Raw genomic sequence first — 25,249 nt, forward strand, 5'->3', positions numbered from 1 at the left:
AGACACGAAAGACCATCACCTTGCCGTAACCCTCTGCGGGTTTCGAAGGGACTCGAGAATGCCCCTGAAACTCGAACTACGCACATCACCCGATCCATCGTCGCTTTGATCAACCGTGTCAGTTTATCCGGAAATCCGTTTTCGTGCATTAGCTGCCATAGCTGGTCCCGATCGATTGTATCATATGCGGCTTTGAAGTCGATGAATAGATGATGTGTGGGCACGTTGTATTCGCGGCACTTCTGCAGTACTTGGCGAATGGCGAACACCTGGTCCGTGGTGGAGCGTTCGCCCATAAAACCCGCCTGGTACTGCCCCACGAACTCCCTTGCAATTGGTGCTAGTCGACGGCATAAAATTTGGGAGAGTACCTTGTAGGCGGCGTTCAGCAATGTGATTGCGCGGTAGTTGCTACAATCCAGCTTATCGCCCTTTTTGTAGATGGGACACACGACACCTTCCATCCACTCCTGCGGCAAAACTTCCTCCTCCCAAATCTTCGCACTTGCTAAGTGTATCTTAATAGGTCACGTCATTCACATATTATTCCCACTGAAAAGGAGATGAATGAACTTTGGCATCGTAGTCTCAAAAGCCTATAAACCTCATCCTGACACATTTAAATGAGATAATTTTTCGGCCGATTGACAGTTTGTATTTGAAAATGACAATTACGCCTTTGTACGCTTGCCCCACAGCTGAAGCATGCACAGTAGAATTTTCTCGCAAAAGCATTCTAGTGGATGTCAATTGTTTGTTGACGTTAATACCGTCTAATAATCCGTCTATAAATCTTCTCAAACAGCTCAATCTGATGGGAAGTGAGCTATCACTTAATTGTGTCAATGTGGAAATAAAATGGATACCAGTTTGGAGTGATTGCACATTAGAGCAAATTGATACCCGTACAATCGCATTTAGTGCGCCATTTGATGGGTGATGGATTGAGGATGGCGCATTATCCCAGCAAACAAGACAGGCTGTCGCACCATATTCGCCCAAGCTGTGATACATGTCTGTGATTGAAAACAGGTTGAAGAACCTTACGACCTCGTTCTCGAACCCATCCCATTTCACGCCCTATGTGATCCGGCTTCCGCTGATTGGTCCAAGTTTCACCAAGTGTGAAACTGATTGATCAATGGCAGCATAATAAAGTATTTTACGATACCAACTTTTGACAGTAACTTTCCCCTTTGCATCTTCTAGTCGTTGAGTTCAGCGCCTGAGCAGATTTTTCCCCCCAGAACCGATCCACCAGAGCCATTAATTAAAGTTTCGCTTGCTCACTCGGTGCTTCATTCCAAGTTTGTGGTTAGTATCCCGAGTTGGGAATTGTAACGACCTGGGATAAATTTGTTATATTTGAAGTCGTCTTTCTGTAACCTTCTTTTGTACAATTATTGAAACCGATTATATGTAGGAGGAGGTAACAATCAATCGAATGTGGAGTATTTTTGTACTCAATTGTAAAATTAATAATTTGTAAAATTGAACATATTAACACAACATTATTGAATATTGGCAAACACTCTTGTGCAGCTTCCCTTTGTTCAGGATTGCGGCTGAACCAATCCGTCGTCAAAGTGTACCACACGATGGGAGAAGTTTGAGCTGCTAAGTTGGCCGGAACGCCCATAAAGCTCGGCAATATCCCTTCGATCGGAGGGTTACGGCTGCTGTCAGTAGCGCTGCATGCTCGCCCTGAAAAGTATAGTCGGGCACTGAAACTAATTAATCACTATCGACGTCCAACTGATGGCGACGTTCGCGCTGGAAAGCTCCGTTGAAGGAATCTTATTAGTAAACAGAATGTGTAGGAGGTGATACAATTGTGCTCACAACAACCCCTGCTAGGATGGTTCCTTCGTTCGTTCATATGCTAGTTCAGCCTCAGCGGCCTACGAACCGAAGATTGATTTCCATGCAAACTAATAAATTTTATTTGATTTGGAATCCATTTGGTAGTACTTCCACGTCGGATGATGAAGCAGTTTTACGGAGGGAAAATTGATGGTTCTAGGCAACGAACGGGCCTAATGTGATTTGAATGATTTGTAAATGTGCGTTTTATTGGATGCCTATGGAACGAGTTTGATCATCATTCCCGATTATAAATTTAAGTTAACCCTCTGAAAAATAGGAAACAATGTTTACACATATCTCAGGAGCCTTATGTCTGATTCATGGAATTTACTTAAATTTTGCCACGGATACCAACAGTCAAAATGAATTCTATGTGCGGTTAAATGACCCGATTTTATGACTTCCCGATTTTATCTACTCCCGATTTTATCATGTTTTCGACCCGATTTTGTGACCCCCTTTTTTTTGAAAATTTTAGTCGTTCTTTTTATTTTTGTAAATAATACAGCAAACAACAATGATTTTCATGAAATAACTTTCACCGCCTGTGGTTTATTATGAATCATTTCTGAGTACCTGTCAAGAATTTTGTATGCCTTTTCCGTTAACGCATTTTGCCTTTCCAAGGCATAAACTGATTCATATTTGGTCAGGGTTCTGCCAAAACGCACCAAGCGGCTTTTCAACTGACATGAGATATTTTGTTCGTAAAACGAAAACGGAAATCATTTCATATCAGTTCATACTTACATTTGTTGAAGGATATACTCAGTTATGGGGTTGAGGAATGATGCGATTTGTGATCAATCAAATCTGCTAAACGAAAGCTGGGGCAGAAAACTAGGTAATTTTTTGTTGGCGCTTGGTGCGATTTGGCAGAAACCCGGCCATTTGAAACAAATTAAAAAATTGAAAGTTAAATTTTCCGATCACTTTGACCCAGTTTTTAAGCTGTCGCTTAAGCAGGCAGGCTATACAAGAGTTTGTTTTCTTCGGAGACAAGCCAGCCGAGGACTGCAAGTCTCTCTAGGAAAAACAATAATAATAAGTTTTTTTCTTTTCCCCCATAAAGTAGTTTCCTGAATGAACTTACCTTTTTTACATGATTGCATGTTCAGATAAGTTAAAATACTAAGGCATTACAATAATCTAAGTTATTACGATATTTGAATGTCCCCGTGAGTGTTTTTCAGGCAAAAATGAGCCTCTTAGGGGAAACGATAGGTAAGGATTGTGAAAACTGTTCAGCAGCATATTTATATAAAAGCATATGGAGACGCATGAAACATTTGTGCCGTGATTCATCTTGTGACTAAACCTTTTCGCAAATTTCATCTCATCCATTTTATTAAATAAACGAACAACTGTGCAAGCATTTGCATGGAACTTGTATAATGGGAAACTTGAACTTAATTGCATTAATTAATTAATTAAGATCGATTGAAAGTTACGTTTATTTGCATGCTCCAAATATGTGCATTAAAATACATTTAAAATCACAACATATTTTTATCTGTGTAGAAACCCCTCACTAATTTTTTTTAGGGAATTCATGAGGAAATTCCTTGAAATTTTTTTACTTTTTTCTAAGTTTTACTTCTAGACATTTCTTCGGCTATTCTTCCAGCAAAATCTCCGGCATTTCTTCTGGAATGTATTCGAGAGTTCCTTCAAGAATACATACGGAATTTCCTCCCGAAATTCCACCAGAAGTTTCTTCAAAAATTTATGACAGAAATTCTCCGATTTCGTTCCATAATTTCACTTGTAAATCTATAAGAAATTCCTTCGGAAATTCTTTAAGGAACTTCTTCAGGAATTTCTCCAGGAGCTCTTCCTTCAATTCCTCCGGGATAAAACCGCCATAAACTTAATAGGATTTCATTCTATAATTCTTTTCGCAATTACTTCAGAATATCTTTCAATAATTCCTCTACTAATTTCTTTGAGAATTTCTCCAGGAGTTCGTCCAAGTATTTCCCCGGAAATTCTTCCAGGTATTTTTCCGGGAATTCCTTCAGGTACTTCTCCTAGAATTCCCTCAGGAATTACTCCGGGATTTTTTTCGCAGAATTGTTCTAGAATTCTTTTCGGACTTCACTCGGAATATACTCCAGAATTTCATTCGGAAATTAATTTGAGAGTTCCTCCAGGACATCTTCCAGGAATTTCTTCAGAACAAACGCTCGGGAATGCATCCAGTAATTTCATTAGCAACTCATCTGGGAATACTTTCAAGATTTCATCTGGGAATTTCGGCATTAATTCCTCCTGGTATTTTATCCGGGAATTACTTCTGATATTTCTCCGGAAGTTCCTTCAGGAACTTCTCCAAGAATTATTTCAGGACTTCCCTGTGGGAATTCCTCCGGAAGTGCTTGTGGGAGTACCTCCGGGAGCTCCTCCAGGAGTTTTACCAAGAGTTCCTCCGGGAATCCCTTCAGGAACTTCACAGGGAATTCCTGGATTCGAAGTGAGCCAGCCTTGGACTGAAAACTTCCCAAATAAAGATGATAATAATATTTGAGGTTATGGCTTTCAGTCTTCTTATGCTCAAAAACGGGTTTTACGTTTTTATCCGACGTTTCGGTTACATATATTGTACCTTTATCAAGGAGTTAACTAAGTCCGGTTTTATTGTTACATTGTCTTAGCATTTCCTAATAAAACGGGACTTAGTTAACTCAGCGACTTAGAATTCCTCTTATAATTTTACGGGAATTCCTCCGGATGATCCTCCGGAAATTACTCTGGAAATTTCTCTTCTGAGGTGTATCTCCCGGAGGAGTTCCCGAAGGAACTGCCGGGGGAGCTCCCGTAAGAACTCTCGAAAGAATTTCAGGAGGAACTCCTAGAAGAATTCCTAGAGGACCCCCGGAGGAACTCCCACAGAAGCTATCGGAAAGGAATTTCAGGAGGAATTTCCATTTAAATTTCTGAAGAAATCCTAAATGATTTCCTGAAAAAGCCTGAATGAGTTCCTGGCAGAGCTACTGGTGAAATTCCCGAAGGAGCTCTCGGAGGGATTCTCGTAGGAACTTCCGGGGGAATTTCTGAAGAAACTCCCGGGAGAATTTTCAAAGGAACCCCCGGAGGAAATGCCACTGAAACTATCAGAAGAATCCTCGAAAAAATCGTGGAAAATTCATCTTATAGACAAATTTTGTCTAGCTGAAACCTTTGTAAGGGTATATAGCTGGACCATCGTCATCGTCAGAGGACATCCCGCAGAATTACCTGAGGAGCTCCCAGAGAAATTCTCGGAGGAGCTTCTTGGTGAATTTCTATCCAGCTTTTTACGCTAGCCATAAATCAACTATGGTAACTTAATTTTGACACTAGCTGTGTACAACGATTATGGCGCAATTCATGTTTCCTAGGATACATACCAAATTGTTTATAAGGCGAAAATTATCACCTTGTTTATTTTGAGCTGAGATTTTGAGTCGTATGGTATTTACTATGTCGTAAAAAGTTTATAATTTATTGTGCAAAGCATTTTCATTTATTCTATTGTTTCAGATGGAAAAATCAAATATCCAAATTATAATTCCATGCAAAAACGCCGCCAAATTATTCAGCTGGAGCCTAGGCTGAGAGGATTTTGGAGAACATCGTTATTGCAAGTCATGTTTTTACCTCTAGAATTCAATTTTTATGCAAAAGGATATGATGTTTTCGCGTTGAAAACGAAGGTCTGGCTGTGTGTTAATAAATCTCATTCCTATGGGGAAAATTAAAATACTTCTGCCCCTTCTTCTTCCCATACTTCTTCCCAGCATCTTTTTTAGAAGAAACAAAACAGTTTCATTCTAGCTTTTTTTATGAAACTTGTAGACAAAAGCTCTTTTTGTAGTAACACAAGTACTAGTGCACCATATGAACCTGGCAACGTTCTTCGCACTGATACAATTTCTCATTACACCCATTAGTCTATCGTTGACGTAGGAACAAATTGTTGGAGAAGGCGAGATGGACCGTGATCGGTCTTAGCCGTCAAATAGACAACACAAAAAAAATTGTTGGAGGAGACTTTGAAGCAGTCAGGATCTAATAAACGATCACCTGTTGCGTTTTTGTTGAAGAATCCTTACAAATAATTATTCCGCATCAAGCGGACAGAAGGTTCGATTCTGGTGATTAAACTTAGACGATGTTTGAAAGCAGGGACATAGCATTGAAAATAGCGTTTTATGTGTGCGAGTTTAATTTTCTCCGTCTAATAAATAAATTCTTGCAAACATCTACTATCAACCTCATCAAGCCCTAAACAATTGTGATGCTCTTCGAATTTCTTATCCGATTGAGGATTTAAAGACGCTCTCTCACGAAATCAAACACAATGATTGTCCTATTTCCGCATGGCATCACTGCATAGTGAGTATTACAGATGACTGATATGGAAAACAACAAAAATGTATCTAGTTTAGTAACATTTTTTCCGTAATTTTAACCTTCTGTCCTTTCATGCGTGGTCACCGATATGCTACAGCATGGCTTAAGGGAACAATTCAAAATTGGAGAAATAACTAACAAATAGTGAACCTTCGGTGAATCCAGTGGTTGACTTAAAACTGTATGTAAAACTGGAAAATGTTTTTAGTAAAGCGTATCCAGTGTCAACGTTGGTGTCAACTATCTGAAATAATAAAAATATATTAGAAATATGAAGTATTATTATATAGAGTTATTTGTATTCGATTTCAAACCAAAACAACAAATTGTTTGACATGAAAAACATTCGTCAGGATTCCAAGGCAACTAGGATTCCGCTATAAAATCTGTAGCACGTGTCAAAATCAATTGCCATAGTTGATCTGTGGCTATAATAAAAAGCTGGATATAAATTCCTGAAGAAAACTAAATGAATTCCAGAAAGAAAGCCTGAATGAATTCCCAGAGGAAATTCTGGAGAATTTCCCGGAAGAATTTTCAGAGGAACCCCCGTAGGAACTGCCGATAGAACTACTGGAATAATTCTCGGAGGAAATCCTGGAGGAACTCTTGGAGGAACTGCCGGTGGAACTCTTGGAAGCATTCCCGGAGGAGTTTTTGGAGAAACTCCTGGAGGATCTCCCAGTGGAAATCTTGATGTTTCCATCGGAATTCTTTCAGGATTACTTTGGGAATTAATCTAGGAATTCCTCCGAAAATTTCATTTTCGGTATAATTTCTGTAGAAATGGTGAAATTCCAGGAGAAATGCTTTAATATTTTCACAAGAAGTTATTTAAAACTTTCGGGGAAAATATTATGGAATTTACACAAGAAATTCGAAGATTTTTGCGAAATTCTCAGGAATGTTTACTGGCAGTTCTGCGGAATATTCTTAGGAACTTCACGGTGCAATTTTTCTAATTTTTTTATGAGAAACAACACGAAGAATTATCGGAAGAATTCCCTGCATAACTTATAAAGGAGCTCCTGGAAGATTTCTTGGAGTAAATAATGGTGAAATTTTTGGATTAATTCCCGGCGAAATTAATGGTGAAATTCCTGAAGACATTGCCAAAGAAGTTGCTGGAGGCATTTTTAAAGAATTCCTGACAGAACTCCGGATAGAATGACTGGAGCAATTGTCGAAGGAATTCCTGGAGGAAGCTTGCATATTGTTTTTTTTCTGCCTATCTTATATATAAAAATGAAATGGTCTGTGTTCGTATCCGCATAACTCGAAAACGGCTGGATGGATTTTTTTCATTTCTTCAGCTGAAACATTCGTTATAGTTTCCGACGGGTTTATATGATATTTCCTAATGGGAAAATTACGAGTAAGGTTGAGCAAACCGTGAATAACTAAAATTGTGATTCCTATGCGAACTTTGCATGGGCAGTTCGGAATGCACATTCTCGCCTACTATGCAGGACAACGTCTGCCGGGTCAACTAGTTTGATAATAAATATTATTTCAGAGCGGATTTGTTTAGAAATTCAAATATCATTATTGTTGTTTAATAAACGCACAACGCGAACGTTGCATTGTGGGCATGAATGCGTCACGTTTATTAGCGTTGCGTTCTAGTACAAAACGCTGACTTCAACGCCCAGCGCAACGTGCTATTGTGATCCAGCCTTTACTGTTGGTTGTGGATTTCGTTTCAAAGTTTTTGGAATTTTGGAACTTCAAAGTTTTTGGAAATGGTGCCAAGCACTAATATTCATGTGTTTTCATAAAACCACTATAAAACTATGAATTAGAAGACCCAAAAAGTTGCCCCCCGCTGCTCGAAATCCTGGCTACGCCCATGCTTCCCATTGCTCGATTAGAGGCAATGAGAAAGCGAACTCCCTGGCTAATGTGGGCTCTATGGAAGGCAATATATACGAGCGACAAATCGCCTTTGATGATTTTTTTGCAATAGCTCATCAGAAGACCTTGATCAGTTGGCAGCGGAAATGGAAAAATGGAGACATGAGTAGATGGCTGCATTCTTTTCTCCTGCAGGTATCGAAGAGACCATGGTTCAAAGGGTTGAACGTGGGACGTGATTTCATTCGAACCACTCAAGTTGTAAAAAGAATCACAAAAATTGTAAAATGAATTATACAAAAAAAAACACGTATATCCGGCTCCGTAACGCCAAATGGCAAATGAGCCTTCTAAATAAACGCAAGACTTAAAGAAGCAGTCATTGAAAATATGTTAGCATATTCTGTTCAATAAAATGAACTTTGCTGTTTACTATCCATCAAGTTGTAATACACCCAACCGGTGATTTTTTGATTTTCTAACAAGCTTTAAATAATCGACAGAGCTTTAAATAATCGAATATTTTTGGTGAAGCCCATCGACCTTCTTTGTCACCCTCACTTCGTAGCATATGCGTTGCGTTGCGTTGCGTTGTAACGGAGTATTTCGTAGATTGCATACTGATAGCTGTCATGTATATTCTTTAACTTTCTTACTGCTCATGGATTAGTATTTGGGAATTAATATACCAACCCAATTGGAGGTTCAAAATGATAAAGCATGAACACTATAATTGCCGGCCACGCCCATCTTCTCCGTTACTAGGGAAGGGAAGGAATATGATATGACATCTGCTTAGTGAGAGACCAGCGACTCATCGTCGGCCTCATAGATGTCAAGGAGTTGGATGGTTGGTAGGGAATTTAGTTTTGGAATATCATCATAAGCAAATGATATGATAAATTTGAACAAACGTTGGGAGTGAACAGCTAAGAAAATTTATGTCACTCCATTTTCCTAGATGTTGAACTTTCTGGGATGGGACAGGGTATTTAGACTTGCCTTGGTCAATAAGCCTAGGTTTAAGCGCCATTGCTTGCTCTCTGAAACGAGAAGAGAAGAATCATACACGCTTAAAGTCATTCACACAATTTTGTGTTTCGTTCACACAAAACGGGCCTAACCTGGAGCAACACATATTATGAGTAACTGCCATGTTACTCATTTTAGTGTAATTGACGGTAAACGATTTCCGATGAGTTCATTTCACACAGTGAGAGAGCGGTCGGAAAACGGACCTAACCTCAATTATATTTTTTCATGTAAATTGAAAATTATCGCAACATTTTTATACTATTTCAGAGGAGTCCCCATTTGTTTCGATACGACCAAACTAAAGTGCGATGTTTATAGTCGCACATTTTAGTTGTATCGTATCGAAACATAACGAAAATCCACAGAAAAAGTCATTTTCGTTGCGGTGCATGCCGGACGCAACCGCCATCATGGCAGTCAAAATGGACTTGACAGTTCGAAGCAAAGTTTCTTACACATATTAAAATAATAAAAGACATTACACAGCGACTGTGCATGTCTTATACATAATTTTCACACAGATTGCTATTCTCTCGTGTCATCGTCGTCATGTGTGAAAATTATTCATGCGATGTGTAATTTACTTTAAGCGTGTATATGGAAAACCCCTCCCCGCATGTGCTAATGTCAAATTCAGTTTTTTTAGTATTTATGTCAAGGAAATCTAAAATCGATGAAAACTTTCAAACCAAATTCAATTACGATCTAATCCAAATCCATTCACACATCCTTTTCAACACAACTCACAAATCTAAAAAATATCGAATCCAAACTGTTTTCATTATTGGTAAATTAAAGTAATAGTATCAAACTAGGATTTTTTTTCTTCCTTGTCATAAAATTCCAACAACCAGGACATCTTCAGTGTCTCGTACTAGACAGTGACTGAATCGAGTCAAGTACAATACAATCGAGTACAATCAAGTGGTGAAACTAAAGGGCACAGAGTTAACTCGTCTTATGACAAGTGAAAACATTCCACTAAAAAACTCGTAATAATATTTTCTAATAGGGTAGAATACGGCATTGGCAGGGTGCGACGGTTGTTGGCACCCTCAACAATATTTGCGTTTTCCAGCAAACATACACTATTTATGAACATAATTATGATTCAATCACACAATTTCATGTCTAAGCTTTTATTTGAATAAGTTGTTTGTGTAAAAGTAGCAAGATTTGATGGATTAATCACCGAAACAAATTTGCACGTACGAAATCCTTGCTATTATTGCATTGCCAAAGAAAGCAGCGCACGAGAAGCAAACTGTTACTTACTTTTTTGGATCGCCTGTTTCTCCTCTTTATTGCGTATGACACGACAAATTAGGTACGTAAACTACTTTTTACACTTTATCAACACTTGATTATCACCGCAAAGAGCAAATTTATGCAATATTTGCTTTATGTTTCACTAAATAAAATTGGGACTGTTCGTTTTCTTTGACAGCAGCACACTTCGGAATAGAGCGAGAGAATGTGTTTGTGAGCATATCAAACACACGCTAAAAAGATACTACGCACAATTCTACGTGATTTTATTTTAGCAAAAATACGAATAAAATATCCGGCGATGGCATTTATTTTTAAGAAAATGTTAAAATACAAATGCTTCTATTCAGATTTGTACGCAGACCATGAATTATATCCAAATGGATAGCCACACCATAGTATTTTAACCCTTATGTGGCTGACAGGACCGTTTTCCATTTGCAACTTCAATACTTTCCAAGCTCTTAAAAACAATCATAATCATTCCCGTTCCTACATAGCGCATTTCAACCATAAATAATTGCCTACTTTTAGGGTATTATCTATTATTCAACTGTGAAACGTAGTGTAAGAATGGGGTGGCTCCAGCGGCTGGATAGGACAGTGCTGCCCATTATTCATATATGAAGACCCACGAGGTGGAATATATTGTTAATATACTATACTACCAGAACCGATGAGCTTCGTTTCACTTTACATTGATTAATTATATATTTTTTACATTATTTAAAAGACGATTAAGTATTCGAAATTTGCAAATTTTGATTCCATTTTTTGGATTAATTTTCGATTAAAGCAGAAATTTGTATTTCATTTGTATGGGAGCCCCCTTCCAGAAGAGGAGGGGTCTAATACCATCATTAGAACCTTCATCGTTCCAAAAAACCTGTACATACAAATGTTCATGCCGTTTTCTAGTCTATAAGGGCAGACAGACAAAAATTCATTCTTATGTGTATAGATTTGGTTTTATGTAGTTTACGTCGAGCGGTCGTGTCTTGTACACAACCACCATGATTTTTGTTTTTGATGAAACAAACATATCATGTGAGGACCGCAAAGAGCAAGTTGTATATTTGAAACTGGTTGATAGACTTTTGCTTACGACTCTAAGGCATTACCAAAGAGAAAAGATGTAAATCTTGGCAGCGGACAAAAAGCATTTAAGTTCCCTTCTCCAAAATGGCCAACATTATTCAAATAGGTTGAAAATGGTAAAAGTTATGATAATATCAATATCTGGGTACACGGGTACCCTATCTGCCATTCACGTCTGTTTTTTGTTGGCCGCATAAGGGTTAAATTTGTTTCGTGTTTAAATGCTTTTGCCTATATGTCTACATCACATAAAATTGATGCCAAGGCTAAAAATCCATGTTTTGTTTTAAGCCAATTTGATAAACAATAAAGTTTGTTCCAAAATTGAGTGAAGCGAGATGAGCGTGCGGCCGATTAATATGAATGAATTTTACTACTGGAGGATATAAACAACCAGCATTTGGCACCAATACATTACCAGTTTTCTACTTCCATGTCTAGTTGCTAAAGGGAGCAAACTCATTGCTGATAATAGAAATTGCTATGCCAATAGAAGAAACGTTGACCTGTTACTTTATATTAAATTTACTGAGTTTGTGGTAAAAGCTGTTATATTTAGTGAACACCAAAGCACCAAAGCAAGAGCATACAAATGTTTACCAGTTGAACTGTACCTGTGTTTTAGTGTATTTATTCATTATTTTATCATTCTATTTGGCGAATGTCTTAGACTGCCAAGAATAGGTATTTTCCCCTATTTCCCTCATCGAAAGTAGCACATCATACATACACAAAGACAGATATTTGTTCAGCTTTCAAGCTGTGTCCATTTGAATATGAATCATGTTTCTACGACTATTCTATTGATAAATATATGTGGGAGTGCATTTACAACTTTCAGGTACGCGAATATCAGCAATTATTATATCGGAAAAACCTCACCAAATCTCCATTCCGTTTCGTCATTTTATCGACGTCCCTCTGGATGAGCACGATATTTCGATTTCTTGACTTCTTCTATTTCTTCTTAGCAGTCACCGCTACTATAGCTTCACCCACGTCATTGAACTGCTCGCTGGCTGTTCTCGAGCTTGTACCTATACATTTTCCTCACAAAATGCAGTGTCCTCGTCTTTGTTCCGACGATTAGGGAGCGTCCACAAATTACGTAACGCTTAGAGGGGGGAGAGGGGGTTGAGCGAAGTGTGACAATCCATACAAAATTTTCTGATGGTTCATACAAAAGTGTGACATAGGGGGGAGGGGGGGGTTGAAAATGCCCAATTTCCGCGTTACGTAATTAATGGATCTTCCCTTACCTGATTACCTAATTTGAAGCAAGGTATCCGACGAGCAGGAGGCGCTACTGCTTTTATGCTTCCGTTATTCCTTCTTCATCGCTCCATCACACTAGTATTAGATCTCATTGCACAAACCAGAATACACTTTGCTCACAGAAAGAAAACACTTTCACTTCCGGTGTCGCTTAATTGTAAGTTGCTTAAAATTCAGTTTCAGTAGGTAAATTTTTCAAAGAAAAAAATGACGGGAGCAAAAATTATTGCGTGTTGTCACCAACGCAGCATACTTCGATCGCTCTGTCACCCTCACTTCGTAGCATATGTTTCATAAATTACTAAATTACTGAACACTTATACTGCCCTTCTACGCATAGTTGTCCCATGTTAGTTTTTGTGGATTTTGACTTCTCACCATAGAGCAGTCTATTTTGATGTATACTTTTAGAAAACTCTAACAGATTTCGAACTTTTTTCGGAAAATCATTGAAAACAACATCAAGTCTATTTGTCCCATTGCTTAATTTCTACGCATAATTGTCTCGCGGTGATTAAATTCATCATTATGGCGGATTCTGTTATTTTTTGGAGCAACACACATTGAAATAGCATTTTCTGTTTAGATCTTGCAATCTTACCTTTTGCACTGGTTTAATGGGGGGTAATTGGTACAATACTCATTCTAAGCGACATAATCACTTCAACCACGTGGAAGGTTCACTTCCATAGATAAAGCACGTGGAGACATAAGTCAATCGCAGTAGTCAATCACGAAATCATGCATTGAACGGGGCTGATTTGCGTAGAAACCATAAAACAAGTGCTCTATTTCTCGGCATAACTGTCCCGCCAAACTATTTTCATGATCGTTGTCGCAAATTCTATTTGTGAGTGAAAAATAAGAATGATTTCAATGAAATTAAGTCTTCTGAATGGTTTTGAGATGTTATAATCTTATATTGCATTATGGTTATACGCCAGCAATGAAAATTAGTGTTCAATTTCAAATGCCATTTTCTCATTTGTCGTTTTTTGAATTTGGTACAAGCATGCGTAGAACGGCAGTAATATGATGATTTAAACAATTACCCATATCCCATTTATCTGACCGACGTTCAACTGAGAAACATTATAATCAAGGCCAATTATGTTTTCTTAGAACGCAGTGACCATTCTTAGTACCAATCAAATGAATGAATATGTGAAGAAGAAAACTGAGTAAGTCATTCTATTTTTTTAATAGTCATGCGACGTTTGGCGAAATTCGGACCGAAGTTGCTTCGTGAAGGTGAATATTTTATGCTCTGAAAACATGTATAAGAATCCAATTTCGCATATGCCCAGTTCTTATACAGGTTTTGGTAGGTTCTGATACAGAATTGTTAGAAAATGTAAAAGTCGCTGGTTGGGTGTAGATATTTTGTTACATCAGTAACTGAATTTTGCAAACTGCCCCGTCTCGGTAGGGTATCTAATTCCCAGTAAGTAATAAGAACATGAAGAAGAATGTATCAAGCAAATAATTCACATGGTTTCATCACAAGTTTGTGCCCATTGGGACGCAACCCTGAATCCAATTATAAAGCCACAAGATTAAACTTTAATATTTCATTCGACACGCCGTCGTCGTCATCGTCGGTCCCCGGGTGAACCTGATTGCCATGATTTGGAATTCATTATGCCAAATCGCTATTCCTGCCCGCTTCGTTGTTCTTCGCAAACACTACCGCCCATACTCTCAAGCAGACTGATTTCCAATAAACCGGAAAATTCCTTCACGTGTGGCGCCAACAGAAACAACAGCAATATGTATGTAGAAACGAATAACGACGGCTGGGTGGTCAAGGTTAGTGTTCGAGTGGAGCCCTTTTTTTTCTCGAAAGGATCTTCTAAATACATAGAACCCAAAGTGAAGGCAATAACAATTGAGATACGGGTTCGTCTGGTGATAGAACGGAAAGAAGAGATTTATCGGGCTTTATAGGGCTCTTTTCCTTGAACTTTTTGATATTCCATTGATGATTGTACGTGATGTATTGAGAGGATGTTTTATTTTATTTATATATTTGCAGGTTCATGATTGGCCACTACGTAACGGTTCACGGAGACGTGATAGCTCACGTGAACATTAGCCACGTCATGGTGGAGGATGGTGGAGAATACTCGTGCATAGCGGAAAATAGAGCCGGAAAAACATCTCATTCGGCACGATTAAATATCTACGGTAAGTTAATTTGTCGAAAATCGGTAAAAGAAACTGTTTCCGTAATCATGCTCGTTGATTGAATAGGATTGCCATACATTCGTCTGATACCCAAGGTGACTGCGGTGGCTGGCCAAACACTGTACCTAAAATGCCCGGTTGCGGGCTATCCCATCGAGGAGATCCATTGGGAGCGGGGTGGGCGAGAACTGCCAGAAGATATGCGCCAAAAGGTGCAAACCGATGGAACGCTGGAGATCAAAGAGGTGCAAAAGTCCTTGGACTCGGGCGTGTACACTTGCTGGGCACGGAATAAGCAGGGCCACAGTGCCAGACGGAGTGGTGAAGTTACAGTGATAGGTTAGTTGATGGTCGAGAAAAGGTCAAACATAAATGATGTGTTTCTAATGAGCTGGCAGATTGACAGATGTGATCCCAAACAAAAATGTTAAAAATGTTGTTAATGATTTATGTTATTTCAAAATGTGTCCACATCACATTTTTTATCGCTACCGGCTATCAACGGAGCTGACAATTAATCAACGTATACGGACTTTGAGTATTTTCCACTGATACGCATCACGTTTCAGTGACGAATGTTATATTGAATTTTGGTGCTTCACAGTCCGAAAAATTACTCATTTTTAGATTCATGTCGCACTTTTACAAAATTCATATGCGATTATTAAGATTCTCACTGAAATCAGTGTACACGTAACTAATGACCGAGATCGTGGAACTTAGTCATTTCTCGGTTATAAAAACAACACTTCAATTTCCGTCCGACTGAAACCAAGGTTGTTGGAATAGTAAATAAAAATCAATGCCAATCTGCCAACTCCCGCTAACCAACGTTGTTAAATTCCAGTACCCCCGAAGCTGAATCCCTTCCACTCTGCAATCCTGTCGCTGAACGTTGGAGACCGTGCCTCGATAACCTGCTCCGTCATAAAGGGAGACATCCCGCTCACCATTAACTGGCGCAAAGATGGCCGTCCAATCGATCCAAGCCAGCGAATGTCCGTCACCCAAGTGGACCAGTACAACTCGATCCTCGTCATCGAGAACCTGTCCGCCGACCACACCGGAAACTATTCCTGCGTCGTGCGCAACACAGCGTCCGAAACCGAGGGCAGCCAGTCTCTGCTCGTGAACGGTAACCGTGTCGTGCTAATACTTACGTATTTTTTTCTTTTTCTTTTCTCTTTCCGTTTGCGTTGAACTCTACCACACCACTACCACTTCTACCACCACCACTACTACTACTACTACTACTAAACTACCACTACTGTGTCTGTACGGTGGGAACCATTGTAAAAACCAAAACACAACCAACAAATCGCGAACACCTCCATCACGTTCAGTTCCTCCCAATATCGAGCCTTTTTCCTTCCAAGACGGCCTGGCCGAGGGCATGCGAACGCGAACCGTATGCGGCGTGTCCAAAGGCGACCAGCCAATGTCTTTCAAGTGGCTCAAGGACGGCGACCCGCTGTCCTCCATGCTCGGTGCCAACGTGTCCACTCTCGATCAGTATTCGTCCCTCCTCAATATTCCCTCCCTCTCAGCGGCACACTCCGGCGATTATACGTGCGTCGCCAGCAATCCAGCGGCCGAGGTGAAGTTCACTGCGTCGTTACAGGTAAAAGGTAAAGTAAAGTCATGCCACTGTTTGCAACACTGCACCCGTTCCTGCATTCGTTTCTTTCAAAATCTTACGATGCATACATATATCTTTATACGCGCAATTATAACCACCATTGTGTGTCCCTTCCCAGTTGCTTTGGCACGCAGTGGGTTTGCGGCCGATCACCAGGTAATTGTTTTCTGCACCACCTCTTTCTTTGTTTTCTCTTTCATTTATTTTCTATTTTCTTTCAGTCTTCCGTTGCCGTCCTTAAGCAGTCTGTCATTGTCTGCAGAACCATAACCTGCTCCTCCCCAGTCTGCTTGTTCCTCCAACACTGGATAGATGCTGAATCCTTCAGTTGCAGGAATTAGTGGACTCGCTTGATCTTGCTCACTTTAGTTCTCTTCCCGACTCCTGTCACTGTCTTCTATCTGCCTCTACTGAAGTCTCTTCCTCACTATACACCGTTATTTCTTTTTTGTTCGTGTTTGTTCTTTCGTTGTTTTTGTCGGTAGTGCTCGCATGCCGTAGTCGTTGAATTCGAAGTAGTAATAGAGCATTGAAATTGCTTTCACTCTAATCTGTTGCCTAACTTCTCTTCTTCCTCCGACAAAGCTGTGTTCTTAATCGGAATGAAAATATTTCCACAAAACTTCTCTTTTGAATAACCGTTTTTTTATAAAACGGATCAGCCGCTCTATTTGCGGTCTTGTGATGAAATCCGCAATAGAACGAGCTTGTGAATAACCTTGGAAAATAATCTAAGCCCCCGACCCCATATATGATAAAGCCTTGCTTGAATATTGATATTTGACTAAAGCTTTATTGCTTCACTGGTATCACTTTGGTTAAATACTTCCGTTCTTTAAGTTCGTGTTTTTGATCGTACTATTTATGCTTTGAGTTGTTTCTGTTTATTAACTATTTAGTTGAATTTGGACAGAAGGCTTCCGCAAACCCCACTCACAAACGCTAGTGTTTTCTCTCTTTCTATAAATTTAAACACACTCATATCCCTCCTCCATCGAAATAGTTTCTTATGTTGATCTTGCATTTTCCCCTGAAAGAAAAAAATCAACTCCCCCTAATGTATGTTCCTCCATCATCAGTAATGAACAATTAACAACGCTTGTGGCATTATTATCCATTTTAATCAACTATTTTCATTTCCAAGTAATCAAAACAACTATCCGCTTTGGTGCACCAGTATCCAATAAATAACACCCACATGGATTATAGGATTCTCTATTCAGTAGACAAGTGATGACAATTTTTGAATCTGAATGTAAATAATGTTTGATATCACACCTTTATGCATATCTACTGATTTATTCAACAATGGAAAAACAACAAAAGTCAAATTTTCCCTATCTTACTTTACCACTAGGCAATCCTTCAAAAAAGTCGTTTCAACCAAACATGTCAAAATTGGCATAAAAATATATAAAAGGAAAAAAAGTGCTAGGGTTTTTGCGAAGGAGTCTTCTATGGACAATATTGCTGAGTTTCATTTCTATTTGAATGATTTATCATGCCAAAGTTTCTACTTGTCAGTTATATGTTTGAAAAAAATACATTCATATCGTCAACATTTTTGCAATATGATAACGGTACCAATAGTAGAGACGATGATTCGACAAAACTATTTTTTTTTAAATTTGTTAATAAAACAAAATGTACAATGTAAATACGTTTACTAATGAATTAAGTATTTTATTACCGAATTTAGATTATTTATTCTAAAATAGTAATTGCTTGCACCACTCATAGACACACTGTTCCTGTAGTGAAGATAGAAGATGAAGATGGTTCCCAAAGGATTTCCGTCTTATTCGTATTTCTTGAATGGTTCCCGTTGGAACCTTCACTGGATTTCCATCGGAATCCAAGAATTCCCATCGTAATCCCTGAAAAGTTTTTGAATTCCAAAAGGGTTCCCATCGGAATTTTCAATCCAAAGGATTCTCGTTTGAATCTCCAAAGAATTTCTGATGGAATCTCCAAGGAGCTCCCGTCAGAATCCTCAAAAGGTTATCGTCAAGAATGCTCAAAAAGTTACCGTCGGATCCCCGAATGATTTCCGTCGGAAACCTCAAAGGATTTCCATCGGATGGATTCCAGTTGTAATCCCCAAACAGTTTCCTCTGTCCGATTCTTCAAAGGATTTCCGGGTTCTTGTTGGAATCTCCAAAGGTTTTCAGTTGGTATTCCCAAAGGATTCACTTCGGAAATCCGAAAGAATCTTAAGAGAATTTTAAATGTGTTCCGAAGAAAATTGTTCCAAGATTTCGGTAGAAATTTATCTGAGATTTCGATAGGAATCCCGACTAGAAGAGCATAACAGAAACTGAACACAATATTAACATATTGTGATATTTATAACTTATTTTGATACAATTTTGTTCTTAGTGGCCATTATCTTTCAAATGTTGTAACAGGATTTTATCATAATATGATTTAAAAAATGCTTAACACCGAATTGCCCAACAGTATACAGTATAGGCAATTAAAATAGATGTAGCAAAGTCTTCCAGCCATATAGATATCACAACGCTGATATAATTTGCAAAAGTTGCCTTATTTGTAATGTTGTTCTCGAAAAATAATCTTGTTCAGACAAAAACAAAAGTTTTGTATTGTTGATCACAATCTGGAGACCTATCACGAACTGTAAAAATGTGCAACTGCACAGAAACAATATTTTTGTATCTGATTCTGTTATAAATTTCTAACAAAATATGTTATATTTATGATAAAATTGTAACAAAATTTGATAGTTTTTTGTTTCCGGTAGTGTGATTTTTGATAGAAATTTAGATATTTTAACAACATCCTGCACCACGTTCCTAACAAATTTTGTTATAAAAATTTAGTATAACATAATAACATAGGTTGATATAATTTTGATATGACCTTCTAGTCGGGAATCCACCTGAGATTCCGGAGAAAATTATTCTGGGATTCAGGAAAGGATTCCTGTCGGGATCCCAGAAGAATTTCCTTCGTAATCTCATGAGGAGTACTTTCCATATCAAAGAACTCCCTTCCGGGATTCTAAACTGCATCTTTTCGGAATTTCGAACGACATCTTTTTGGGACTCCGAACGGAGATTTCTATTGGGATTCTTATCACATTCCGATTAGAATTCTTTCATGATTCCGAGGAGGAATCGTTTTTTGATTCCGAAGGAAATTCATCGGGAACATTTGGGATTCCAGAATTCCAAAAGGATTCTCTCTGGTATCCTTGGAGAAGTCTCTTCGAAGTTTTGGAAGAATTTTCTTCCAAAGAACCCCCAGAGGGACAATAAGCATTTTTTTCTGAACCCTCATCTAAATCGAAATAAAAACTTACAGAACCGCCAGAATTTTGTCTTCGGTGTTCCCGGAAGACTCCCTTTAGGATCCCAGGATTCTTTTTGGAATCCCCGAAGTATTCTCATTTCGACGACTCTTTTTGAAAATTGGCCATTCAATGCGGACATCTGACAATCGATTCTACAATCGCCACCGGTCAATATCATTAGGACAATGATAAAATATCTGTACAATTCCTAATAATAATATTGTAAATTATATGCTTTATTGCTTTTTGTGAATTTTGTTCGGAATGCACGTTCCTGCAAACATTTCGTAATCACATTTTATGCATTCTGTCCATGAAACAGGAATCGAAGCTGCTACCGTAGGAAGATTAATATGCCACTGTTGAATCATTTACCGTACACCCAAAAAAATCTGCACGTTGTTTCCACTTGAAAAAGTACGTAAATTTTTTCCACCTGAAATTCACGTAACTTTTACCTGATGTTTAGATAGAATTTTCATTCTACGTGAAAATCAGGAAAGTTCTACCTGAGTTTTGGATAGAATTCACCGGACACGTAAATCACCTGAATTTTCTAAAGCATTGACAGTTACGTGTGCACGTAAAATGTACCTGAAAATTTAGGTGGAAACAACGTTTAGATTATTTTTAAATAATATATAATCATAGCAATCTAAAGACCCAAATTTGATATGTTATCATAACATGTTCTAGGTTTTCCAAGAATTCCCTGGAGTTTAGTCTTTCAGTCTGCGCGCGTAAGTTAACATATATCTGCCATTTTGATATGGTACATGCTCCCAGCGGACCATACAACAATATTTCTAGCGATTCTTGAATCAAATTGGACATGTCTTCAACATGTATTCCATTCCAAGCAATCCAAGAATTACAAGAATTGGAGTACAGGCCTTGAGGTTAATATGCGTAACGAATCATTTATTTGTTCTTTTAGAAATGAATTAGCATGCTCTTATAATAATTTTGACCAAATCAGAGAGGAATGCAGGCCTTCCAAGAATTGGAGTACAGTCCTAAACATCAATACAAGTAACGAAAGATCTATTTGCTCCTTTTAGAAATGCAACATGCTCTTGATGATCATTTGAACCAAAGTGGATATGAAATGAATACATCTTCCATTCCGGACTATCCAAGGATTCCAAAAACTTATTTTAAAGTCCTTGAGGTCAATACGCGTAAAGAAAAATGTATTTGTCCCTTTCATAGATGCAATATTCTATTAGTCTTCTTTTGAACCAAATTTGATGCAAAATGAATGCATGTTTCATTCCATGTATCCAAGAATTCCAAGTATTGAAACACGGGCCTTAAGGTGTAATTAAATGGAATACAGTATTGACCCGATTTAGTCACCCCTTGATTTTGTCTACACTTTTTTTTTTCTTTTTAAATTGCAAATAATACCGTAAACAACAATGATTTTCATGAAATAACTTTCATCGACTTATGAATCATTTCTGAGTACCTGTCAAGACTCAAGATTTTTGTAAACCTTTTCGACAAGAAATTATGGGTTCCGTTCACGTTTTTCCCAAGGCATAAACTGGTTCATATTTGTGATACAAATTAAAAAATTGAAGATATTTTTTTCCCCGATTTTGTCACATTTCCTATTTCATCACCCCAAAATTCATCATGTGGGTGATAAAATCGGGATATTACTGTAGTACAAACTCGTCTTATGACAAGTAATGAAACATGCTTTAAGGGATCTTTTGAATTAAAAAGTATTTGATTTTTTGTTAAGGGCCTATGTAATTTAATTCTATATGCGTGAACCATCTTCGGAAAAATCTAATAACCATTAAGGACAAGCCTCCCGGAATCCAAAACTAAATGCACTCACGTTTTTAAAGACACCTCATTCAAAACGGAAGCCACGCACAACTGTCATTTTTATTATTCTAGCTTTGCTGCGTCGCAGCATGCGTGATATAATAAAAATGACAGTTGTGCGTGGCTTTCGTTTTGAATGAGGTGTCTTTGAAAACGCGAGTGCATTTAGTTTTGGATTCCGGAATGCTTGGCAATGTGTATGCGTATAGTCCAAGAAAGTTTTAGATGACGTAGAATGGTGTTTTTTGGTGCGCATATTGAATCTTTTTTTTATTACAAAGGCCATTAACCATAAAAAAACAACAGTTTTGGTACGCGTAAAGACTTTAAAGCCTAAACTCCAGGGAATTTCTGATTGAACTAAAATGGAACAATTGCTGAACGCTCATGCAATTCAGGGTCTGTACTTTATGGCCTTATTGGATGAACTGGGATGCAACAAACTTCAAGTCATGAGCTCCAGGAATTTCTTGGATGACTCAGAATGGAACGTTTGCTCCAATTTGGCTCTATGAACCATAAATGGCATGAATCATTCCTAGACGAGAAAACTGTCCTTTAGTTGGTATTTGTTGTAGGGGTATCCAATTTTATTCCATGGATCAAAAAGGCCATTACTCGTTTCTTAAAAGAGCTTAAAACCATTTGGTTACGTGCGTATACCTTAAGGCGTACACTCCAGAGAATTCTTGGATGGCCTGATCAGGAACAGGCATTATAGGCGTATATTTGGTTCTATGGATTCAATGAGCATAAACCAGTTTAAAAAAACAGACCTTTAAATATGCGTGAAAACCTCAACACCTATACGCTAGGGAATTCTTGTATGACCTGAAACGGAACAGTTATTTTGAGCGTATCCACTTCGGGTCAACGGATTTAAAAGAGCATTGCAGCATTTTTTTAGATAATCGCCCATTAGCTACGCGTGTAGACCTTTCGGCCTTGGTTACGCGTGTAGACTTCAAAGAGATTCTTGGATGGCTTTAGATGATTCAATTTGGTTGCATAGGTCAAATACGACCGTTCTTATTAGTCATTCGGCAAATATTATCCTTTGCTTACGCCTGTAGACTCCGGGGAACTCTTGGATCTCCTGGAATGGAACAATTGTTGAAGGCAAATGTAGAAGATGCAAAACAACTACTTAGTTATTTGGGTTTGAAAGAGTGTCTTCTTATATGCTTATTTTTGAATGACAATAATATATGAAATTATTTTTACGTCACGTTCCGTAAAACGAGGTGACTTATAAATTTATTTATTTATTTATTTATTTTTAACAAAAAAATGGAAAAGGGAAAACCCCCTTTGAGTGAATTCTTTGAGAAATACTTCTCAATAAGGCACAAAACCTCTTCATCTTTTCAAATAACGTTACAAAATAAAATTTAAAATTAAAGGCTCATGCGGCGTAAATCCATTGAGGAGCCAGGTACTTCAAGCGAAAATATCACGATGATGATCATTCTTCACTTACAAACTGAAACGAAAGGGAAAGAAAACAAAAAAAAGAGCAGAATCAAACGAAATAAGAAATATCATTTAGAAAACGAAACAGTAATTTCAACATAGGAAGATATTTTCTTCCTAAAATATCACGAACTGATGATGGTAACTGGTTATCTAATTTTAAAATATCTACAAAAAAATTATTTCTAGGAGAAACGTAATTAGAACAATGGAAAACTATATGATCGATATCCTCATAAGATTGACCACACTCACATAAATTAGAGTCTTTGATATTTATTCTATATAAATGGCTATTACAAATATAATGATTCGATATTAACCTAGAAAAAGTACAAATAAAATTTCTACTAATTGTTAATTTAGAAAACCAAAGGTGACTTATAAAGAAGTGCCTTAAAAGAAGGGTTGAGTGCCTTTAATTTGATAGCTAGTTTTTAAAATAATTTAATAAAATAAATCTCGCTACTTCTTTGTTTTGTTTGAAATGGAAATCAGATCGACATCACAAGCAGTCAAAACAAATTGAGCAGTGTTGCAAGAAAAACACATTATTCTCGATGCGATATTGCATTGGATTTGTGTAATTTCATACAAGTATATTTGACTCATTTGGTCGCAGCTATTGCTGTTCAATATTTAATGCATCGACACTCTAATATCACACAATTGTGACGTTGTAAAAAAAAAGTGAATCCGTTTTTGCGTAATTTTCATTTGTAATAAACTAAATCTAAAAAGAATACAATAAATATAACAGTTTTGCCATCACATCAAACTTTTGCTATATCGCTAAAATTATGTTGATGCACATTACAATATTTGTTTTCTTTTAAAGAAGGAATCACTTCAAGTATTGCATTATTCCTGGCATATCCATTTTCTTTTTATAGTGATGAACTCTAATTATAAGAAAAATCACTTTAATAAACCCAATTGTCTAAGGCGAGTTTAGAACTTTCCATTTAATTCCACTACGTTCTGTTATCGTATTTCGAGCTCAACTGTGGGGCCGTCTTCAGTGTCTCGTACTTGACTCGACTTGACTCAAAAAGTCACATTCGCCATTACCTGATTCCTGGCATATCATGCCGCCTACTTTCAAAAATAATGCTAGACCAACATTTGAAAAGGGCGCATGTGCCCAAACATATTCTTTACAGTTCTTTGTCTATGTTCTCCTTGAAGATTATATTTTGGCATCGAATTGTCTTCAACAAAGTCAAAGCTTATTGATTAGGCTTTATTTTGATGATTGTTGCAATAAGGTGGTGGCATATTCTATATTTCTCATTTAAATTGTATGATACTAAAGAAATCTGAGTCGTAAAAAAAATGTTCGGGTGACCCTAAAAATCAGTTTTATTGCAAATTTTTAGTTTTAACTTTTATCGAAAAGACGAGCCAGCCTCGGACTGGAAGTATTTTTGATAAATACAGAAAATTATCGAGGCTATGTCTTTCACAAAATATTAAGCAGGTTGTTTTTCTTTAGCTTAGCTTAGCTTTAGCTTAGCTTTAGCTTAGCTTTAGCTTAGCTTTAGCTTAGCTTTAGCTTAGCTTTAGCTTTAGCCAGCTTTTAGCTTAGCTTTAGCTTAGCTTTAGCTTTAGCTTAGCTTAGCTTAGCTTAGCTTTTAGTAGCCAAGCTTTTAGTTGAAGCTTTAGCTTAGCTGAGTTGACCCCACCAGCTCCTGTTCCCCTTTAGTTTACCCCAGCTCCTGTTCCAGCCCCAAGCTACCCTGTTTAGTTTCCACCCCACCCCCTCACCCCACTCCACCTGTCCAGTTCCCTGTACCTGTTCACCCTGTTCACCCCTGTTCCACCTGTTCCAGTCTCCACCCACCCCACCCACCCTGTTCACCAGCCCCACCCCAGCCCCACCCTGTTCCCACCCCCAGCCCCACCCCAGCTCCCACTCCCACCCCCTGCCCCACCCCTGTTCTGTTCCTGTTCCCCCAGCCCTGTTCCACCCCACTCCCAGCCTTCCACCCAGCCCCACC

At 38.1% G+C, this 25,249-nt stretch overlaps 1 protein-coding gene across 3 annotated transcripts in view; it reads left to right on the forward strand.

Annotated features, from left to right (window-relative positions):
• The window catches only part of LOC134211072 (cell adhesion molecule Dscam2), a 531,807-nt gene that overhangs the window by 462,471 nt on the left and 44,087 nt on the right, over nt 1–25,249 (forward strand). For 2 of the 3 annotated variants that reach the window (XM_062687653.1, XM_062687651.1), the window contains exons 8-10: nt 14,828–14,979; nt 15,046–15,318; nt 15,827–16,114. In XM_062687653.1, coding sequence (XP_062543637.1) covers nt 14,828–14,979; nt 15,046–15,318; nt 15,827–16,114 — 713 coding nt within the window. The remainder of the gene's footprint in view (nt 1–14,827; nt 14,980–15,045; nt 15,319–15,826; nt 16,115–25,249) is intronic. The other variant, XM_062687654.1, reaches the window with a different exon arrangement.

Source organism: Armigeres subalbatus, chromosome 2, assembly GCF_024139115.2.
Source record: "Armigeres subalbatus isolate Guangzhou_Male chromosome 2, GZ_Asu_2, whole genome shotgun sequence".
Taxonomy (NCBI): Eukaryota; Metazoa; Arthropoda; class Insecta; order Diptera; family Culicidae; genus Armigeres; species Armigeres subalbatus.